At 41.4% G+C, this 8,662-nt stretch overlaps 1 protein-coding gene across 1 annotated transcript; it reads left to right on the top strand.

Moving 5' to 3' along the window:
- The first annotated feature begins 782 nt into the window (after positions 1–782).
- Positions 783–5,721, top strand: LOC121451271 (prostate and testis expressed protein 2-like). The gene is made up of 3 exons (XM_041656740.1): positions 783–843; positions 5,285–5,413; positions 5,564–5,721. Exons 1-3 carry the CDS (start codon positions 783–785, stop codon positions 5,719–5,721), a joined length of 348 nt encoding a protein of 115 aa, XP_041512674.1.
- The last annotated feature ends 2,941 nt before the right edge of the window (positions 5,722–8,662 follow it).

Raw genomic sequence — 8,662 nt, 5'->3', positions numbered from 1 at the left:
CTTCCTCCATCACATAAACACCTTAGTGAATATCAGTAGAAATACAATTTTAAAAATTAGGGGACTATTTTGTATTTTATGGCCTGTGTGCCACAGACACAGGCTAGGCTATCAGGAAACATGTACAAATTATGAGTGTTTTAGCTGAGTGTGGTTTAGAAATTTGGTCTATGTTTGGGAAAATCCTACTTGGCTAATAAAGGTATTTAGAAACTAGGCAGCTAAGACTTTACATGCAGAGAAATTGTTTTATACTCTGTATAAAACAAGAATCTACAAGGTCCCTTTTACATGTGTTATCTGGATGCCATTTGCTGAGTTTCTACTGTGGTCTACTATAGTCCCGAAGATCTCCTATAAATGAGACACAATGACTGTGGTACACATCCTGGTTTACAGAACATATTGAACATGGTTCTGTTGTTTTAATTACCTCACCATTGCCAAGATTAGAAAGGAATAAAAGGCACATGGTCCTGCTCCAAACTCTACGTTAGGGATCTCACTTAGGAATTAAACAATCCTAGTTTCACCCGTAAAGGAATATGAGAGGGATCCAGGGGCATCCTTTGCCTCCTGGAGCTCTGAAGGAACTGGTTCTGTGGGATGCTTTCCTGAACCTGGGCACTAGCAAAACACCCACTGGCAGGTGTGGAAGGAAGCTCCTGCCCACATCCCGGGAGCAGCTCAGAGCAAACTCTGCAGCCTGCTCTCATTACCCTGATCTCTCCTGAGCACTTGCTGCTCCTGCTCTGCTGTGTCCTCTGCCAGCACAGACTGAGATGGGCAAGTTCATGCTCCTTCTCCTGCTGCTGGGGGCTTTTACTCTTGTGTTCTTCCAAGGTGAGAGAGAGTCCTCAGAGGCTGAAATGGGGCAAGGACAGGGACTGGAGATGGCTGGAGTAGACCTGGGATGATGTCCTGGATAGCTGGGCTAGGAGTGTGTGGGAGCAGAGGGAAATCAAGGTCAGGATTCTGGCACAAGCTGATTTAGTAGGATGGGGATCTTTGTGTTAATTCCACCCGCTCCCGCTGGAGTAAGAGGTCAGGTCTCTCCCCAGTTGTCTAAGTGGGGTCAGTCACTCCCTAGGTAAGAATGAGTTTGTGTGTCCTCGTACAATATGTCTTCAAATCTCCCTGCCTGACCCCCAGTAGCAGCTTAAGACTGTACAAGCTGCCTATCATCTGTTGGGAAGGGGCCACCGAAGGGATTATCTTAAGTCAGTTTTTCATATCAAGTGCATTGTTTTGATCAGTAGATCTGATTATCAGATGTCTTTGGGGAGAGGGTATATGCTATGAAATGCTATAAGCTTCCCCCCCTTCTTTGGTGCCAAGAAAATATATATTCCTTATGCATATTATTTTCATTACATTTATTATTTGTCTGTGTATGTGAGTGTGCATGTGTGTGCATGTATGTATGCATGTGTGTGTGTGTACAGAAGCACATGCCATGGCATACATGTGGAGACCAGAAGACAATGTCTGGGAGTTGATTCTCTTGCTTTTCCAAGTGGTTCCCAAGGACTGAACTCAAATCATCAGGCTTGACAGCAGGTACCTCTTGTTTCATCTCACTGGTTCCATGAGTGTTTTTAGTTTTGATCTCTATTTATTTAATTTTTACCATGTCCAGTTACTTTTGTTGCCTTCTCACTCCTTCTAAAGAGTTTCTCCACAAGTCCTCCCCCTCCATTTATGTCTCTTTTTTCTTTTAAACCACTGAGTTTCATTTGGCTCACTGCTATGAGCATGGGTGGTGGGTATTTCAGAAGCTACATCACCGGGGAAAAAAAACAACTCCCTACCTTGTAGCATGTTAATGGCCAGTAGTTCCTCAGGGAGGCAGGAGACCTCAGAATTCCTCCCTGAGTCCGCGATGGACTGTGGAGTGGTTTGAAACTGTGCAGGTCTTGCACCAGTACACAAAGCCGCTATGAGTGCATTGAACATGGCGTCTCCGGGAGGTAACATTTCACAGCCTGTTTCCCACCCTCCAGCTCTCACAGTCCTTTCACCTCCTCTCCCACAGTGCTCCGGAACACTGTGAGGGCAGTGATACAGTCATCCCACTCAGGGCTGCACTCTTAATAGTCACTTATTCTTAGCACATTGACCAGTTGTGAGTCTCCGTATTGACCACTGACCACTGAAGAGGGAAGTTTCTCTGGCCAAGGGCTAGGGCAACACTGATCTTTGGCGACATACATAAATTCTTACAGGGTAGCTTGGCAAGTCCATTTAGCAAAACAAACAAATGAACAAAAAAGCAAAAGCATAAAAAAGCAAAAAACCAGTAGTAGGTTCTCCCTCAAGACCTCTGACACTTTGAGACATGGAATTTTGTCCAGTTTTATGGCATCAGGCACAAGTTCCTCCAGTGAAGCCATCTTTAGATTGCATCAAAAGCAGTTGGTTACCCATATAACCTTTGCTGCACTATCACACCGCTGAGCACATTTACCTGACATGGCAGTAATGGACCATGTAGGGCTCACTAGCAGACAATGCAGTTGATGAATTGTAGCCCCTAAAACCCTGCCGAGCATTTCTGGCACTGTAGCATTAGCCAGCATGAAGCAAGTTTTCGGATCCTTCCGGTTTGATTTCTTTATGGCCCACAGCTAAAGCGCATTGTATCTTCAGCAATGGGGTCTTCCCATCCAGTTCTGATGGGAAGACCAGGACTGGTAGCAATGGCCTGTGTTGTTTTGGGGAACCTCTGAGATCTTCCTGAACAATAGTTCAGAGGGAGATACTCCACACCTAGCACTGGAGTAGCTCAGCGATAACCCATCTCCGCTGGGAAGCTTTGTCCACCCATGTGTTGTACTTTTGTTTAAACTCTTTTTTTAAAATTGTATTTTTAATTAGCTTAAAAAGTAGTGAGTTTCCATTTTATCTATATTTTTTATTTGCTTACAAAGTATTGGGTTTCCATAAGAGCTTATCCATATATTCTTAGTTTTACTTAACCTTCTCCTCTATCCCTCTGCTCAATCCCTGTTTAAGTATTTCCAGCCCCAGTATTCCCGTCCTCTATGTGCATGCCACATATGTTCCATTATTACCACCTCCCAGTGTTCCCTTTCTATTTTCTCTGGCCTCTACAAACACTATAGATTAAACACACAAATCTAAAAATTCAAAGGATAGGCTCAATATAACAGAGAGAACATATGCTGTTTGTCTTTCCGAGGTTGAGTTACTCAAGACATTCATTATAAGATTTTATTTTTAGTTTAAGCCCTATTTTCCTGTAAATTTCCCTTTTCCTTGTAAATGAATGAAATCCCTTGTGTCCTTAAATCACACTGTCATGTCAGCTTCAGAACAGCTAGGGTGATTCTACTTCCTAACTATTGTGAATAGGGCAGCAATGAGCATGCCAGTATCTCTAAGGTAGTGTATGGTTTGGGGTGGTATGTTCTAGGAGTCGTAAGTTTGTACCATGTGGTATTTCTGCTTTAAGCTGTTCTAAAAGCCTCTACATTGATTTCCTTTGGAGCTGTACCAGTTACATCTTCAATGAAAGTGTAAGAGCTTCCCTTTGCTCGAATCCACGGCAGCGTTTATTATCTTTTCTTTTCTCACCTTGGCTGGTGTGAGATGAAATCCTAAAGTAGTTTTATTTGTATTTTTCTTGAGAGTAGGAATGTTCAACATGTTAAAAATCATAAATCTTATCAGCGCTTTATATTCTCTTTTCGAGAGCTCTCTATCCAGTGCCATTTTTAAAACTTGAGGTGTTTGTTTTCTTACTGATATCTTGAGAATTTTTTTCTTTTATATTTTAGATATCAGTCCTCTGTGTGATGCATATCTGGCAAAGGTTTTATTAATTCCCTAGGCTGCCTCTTCATTCTTCCTTCAACTGGTAATTCCCTTGGCTGTGTTAGATTTTCAGCTTCGTTCTTTCTTCCTGCCTGTGGCAGGGGCAGAGCTGAGAACTCTACCACCAACTGCCTGTGAGGCACGCTTCAGAGACTGCTTCCCCGGGCAAAACTGGGATTTGTGGCTCGAAGAAAGAAATTAATTTCAGGATAAATCAAAGGTGGATTTTAAAAAAATAGAAAAATTTAAAAAATAGGAAAAGAAGTGCTGGGACAGAGAGAGAGGTGTAAGGCATGTGTAGGCTTCTCAAAGGAGAGACCATTTCCTATAGGCACGTAACAGGGCAGGGCAGCCGTGCAGTTACATCTCTGATAGTATCCTGCCTCCCTTCTTTGTAGCATTGCCAAGTATTCATAGTAAAGTTAAGATTTTTTTTTCTCAGTAAACAAAGTTGGAAGGTGGATTTATGGAAGGTACCATTAAGATCCAGAGAAAGGGGGGCTGCATGAGGGAATCCTGGTTATAGTCACCATCACCTAAGTAAGCACAATTGTCCATAACACCCTTGATTAAGGCGTCTCTTGGAATTTATCATCTGACACTAAGCCAACAAGTTGTCTTTCAGAAAACACATATTGTGCCTGTGGCCATTCATCTGTATTGGTGGAATCAGAATTCTCTGCCTTTCTCAGGGGTACAATCAGGTCAGATCATGGGGGGACAACTTATCCCTGTCTTGGTGTTTCCCTCATTTTTTATCTTGTCTAAGTTCCATTTTCGGATTGTTGACATTATTGCCCGAGGGACTGGAGTCCTTCCTGTTTAGGAAGACCTTACCTACGCCTATTTCTTGGAGGAGTACTTTTTCTTCTAGCAGGTTCACTTTCACATCAAGGTCTTTACTCAGTTTGGAGCTGATGTCTGTGCAAGGTGGGAGAAAATGGTCTAGTTAATTCTTCTACGTGAAGGTATCTGGTTTCCTCTGAATCATTTGCTGAGGATTCTCTTATCTCCAATGTGTCTTTTTGACACCTTTGTCAAAAACCACGTGCTTGTAGTTACATGGCCATATATCTGGGCCCTTTATTCTATCCCATTGATTTGCAGGTCTATTTTTGTGTTAGTCCCATGATGTTATTATTACTCTTCTCGTGCACTTCACAAAGAACGTTAGGTGCCAGATTAACTTAGATACTTTAATACGTTTTTACACAACAATGTTGTATACAAAAGATGGCCTATCACTTTATTTCCTATGCAATCAACATTGTGGTTTCAAACTCTCAGCTTTTCAAGGAAGCCGGGGACCCAATTTGATGCAATATATCAGAAACTGAAGTCTCATGAGGAAAATTCCTAAGGGTTCTACTCTGTCTCTCAACGCCTCATCCTCAAGTGTTAGTAATTTTTTCAATTCTTGTTCACCCTTTGCATCTGCTTTCCCTAGCTCAGGCCACAGTGTGCACGGTCTGCAAGTCTTTTAAAAGAGGACACTGTCTGGTAGGCAAGAACAACTGCACTACGAAATACAGTCCTGGATGCAGAACCAGGAATTTCTTCATATTCTCAAAAACAGGTAATGCGTTCCATCCTTGCTAAGAGGTTCATGTATTCCTGCTCTGGAAAACAGGGTTGATACTGGGGGAGAAAGTCTCACAGTGAATTTATTCACTGTGAGTGCCAAGTGTCGTTTGGGGGCACTAAGTATACTTTTTTTTTCTTCTAGGAAGATGGGTCCACAATCACACCGAACTGGACTGTTCTAATGCATGTTTGACTGAAAACATGTATTATGGAAGTCTGAAGATTTCTACCTTTTGCTGCAAAGGTGAAGATTTCTGTAACAGATATATTGGCCAAGTAGTGAATAAGGACTTTCACTAACTGCCAATTCCTTCAGCAATAACAACCATGTCCCTGTGCCCTATTTCTTCCTGCGGTCATCTCTCGGTTTCCCTCTGTGTGTTCATCATGAAATAAACTTCTCATAAGATCGTATTCTCCTGGTTATTCAGAAAAGGCAGGAAGAGCCATGCATTCAGTTTATAGAGTGTTCTGTGCGCTTGACCAGAGCACCTTGCCCTTCTAAGCTGGTGCTCAACTTAGAAAGGCCATAAAACAAACTCCCTCCATTTCACTACTCTCAGTCTCCAGTGTTCCTCGAGTAAAATCCGAGTGCTCTTATTAAGAAGCAAGGACCTGTAGTAAACATGGAATCTGGGAGGATTTTAAAAAGAGCCTTAGAGAGAGGATGAGAAAGGTGAATAGCGGAACACAGTGACTTGAAGAAGGAGGGAGGATTGGGAGGAGGAACTTTCACGAGGAAGAGGAAAGAATATAAATTACAGAAAGAAGAGAGGAAAAAGGTAAAATACCAATAATTATGTATGAACATTTATAAGTAATCATATTATATTTACTTAACATTGCATATAACACATACCTACGTATTGGGTAATTATTGGTGACAACTATGCTATGCTATCATTAGCTATTCCTTAGAGGGCAAACGGAATGGAAGTACAATTGAACTCACTGAAGGATTTTGAATTTTTTAAATAAATCAAACCGTGTAAAGTTAAAAGGTATTGAAAACACCACCAAAATTGATCAGCATTCTAACTTGACACAGGGTATCTATTTTCATCAATAATATACCAACATGTAGACACTTGTGTAAAACACATATCTTATAAAATACATTATTAATCTTATAGGAGCACAGACTGTACATATTGAATGTCAATTGTCCTTTGAGGCCCAAAGAAAGTCTCAAACACCTGGTGTGACTTATACTAGTGTACATCTTAACAAAACTCACTCTTGCAGCATCTCCTCTCCAGCTATATCAGTGTGAACAGAAGCAAAGGGAGCTGGGAACCTTCTACCCAAGAGTCGATGGAGCAAAAGAGTAGGCTAGTATTGACTTTTTATTATTGCTGTTTTATCTAAAATATACTTTAGTGAATGCTCAAAAAAAACAGAAAATTAAGTCATCCTATCTCACCTTGGTACCAGCTCCCATGGTATAATGGTTAACGTTCTGGACTCTGAATCCAACAATTTGAGTTCATATCTCATTGGCACCTGTTCCTTGAGGAACAGACCTCCTGGTCAGTAGATCAACTCAGATCATGAAGAAATATAAATGAGATGCCGATGCATGCTTCAGCATTGCTGGGGGCATGTTTCACTTTTCACCTCCCTTGAGGCTACTCCAGCATAAGGTCCTGGGTCTGGCTGTGCACCTGCTTGCACCAAGACAAGAAGCACTTAGCTAAAAACAGTGTGTGTTTCTTATGTCCTGGGTAAGCTCAGACCACTTAGCTTTCCTCTCTTAGGTGACAGTACCTATCCTGTGTTGTAACTGGGGTCCTTATGAGTATTCATCAATTATCTAAATTTCTGCTGTCCCTTCCTTTGGGGTGGGGAGCAAACTGGAGTGATGCAGAAAGCAACGTGGTGAAATACATAAACTTACACTCTTCTTGTTTCGTGAGTGCCTAGAACTGATCAAAATGCAAAGAGGAAAAAATGCGGTTCCCACAGACAGCTGTTACACCTACAAACACCCACTCTTAAAACTCAGGAATCATCACACAAGAGGGTACCAAAAGATGGTAAGAGTAGAGAACCAGAACATCTGCTCCAAGGTGTTAACTTCTCTATATGACAGGGTGGATGCACCCATGAGATCTCAGGAGTAGGGTTGCCTCAGCAAGACCTGTACAATGACAATAGTCAACATATCACTGGATAAGGGGGAAATTTCTTAAGGCTCTACCCCTAGATAAAGAACTACAGGTAATTGTGTCCAATGAGAAAAGAGGAGCCAGTTCTCTCCATATTCAAGCCCCGTGATGGGTTATCCAATCCCAGATGGACAACATTTAATACTAATGTATGCAAGCAAAACTGAAGAGATTCACCAGGCTATACATACGAACGTACACACATACATGCATATATGTTAGATATACTTGTGTATGTATAATAATACTAATTAAAAAATCAGAATTTGTGAATTTGAACGGGGTTGGGGAGGAGGGACACCAGAGGAGTTGGAGGAGGAAGAGGAAGGATGAAAATAATGTGAATAGAGTCAATGTGTGAAAAATTCTCAATTTTTTTTTAAATTGTAAACTAATGTTTAACATTTTGTCCCTCCCCCCCCCCCAAAAGAAGCTTCTTTCTCTTTTTTGAACATTCCCACAACTCTGGGAAAGCCAAGGAGTGATGTGAGGGAGCTGGGATTGGAGTGTCTAAGTGGCTGTTATCTGAAAGAACAGCAGGTCTCACTTGGATACATTTCTGTGTGAGGCAAGTGGTATCTGTAAGAAGGGCCAAAGACCCTGCATTCCTGCACACAGCAAAGACAGCTGATCATCAGGATGCTGGTCATCCAAGGATAAACATAAACCAATACTAGGGCTTACAGAGTTGAATCTTGAACATCCTTCCACATAGTGTTGGGAACAGAGGGCAGCAGCAGGATAGAAACACTGTTGTACATACAACTGGTTGTCCTGGGACTCTCTGTTACCAAGCTTTGATAAGCCCCACCCCAACACCCTCAAGTATTTTGTAGTATTTATGATTTCTCTTTTATAATTATTTACTTTTTGTTTTATTACACTAGGCCTAAAAATTATAAGATGTTATTTTGATTTTTGGTACTTCTTAAACCTCATTTTGTTCCTTAAGTGACATTTCATTTAGAGAAGTTTCTACAGGCATGGAAAAGAATATGAACTTTTTTCTGTCAAATGAAATATTCTGCAAATAACGATTAGGTACACTATGATGCAGTGGTAGTCTTAAATTC

This window comes from Microtus oregoni, unplaced genomic scaffold (assembly GCF_018167655.1).
Source record: "Microtus oregoni isolate MIOR12 unplaced genomic scaffold, Mior012 000008F_ref0000371, whole genome shotgun sequence".
NCBI lineage: Eukaryota > Metazoa > Chordata > Mammalia > Rodentia > Cricetidae > Microtus > Microtus oregoni.
The sequence above is the reverse complement of the archived record's forward strand: the minus strand, read 5'-3'. Positions and strand labels throughout refer to the sequence as shown.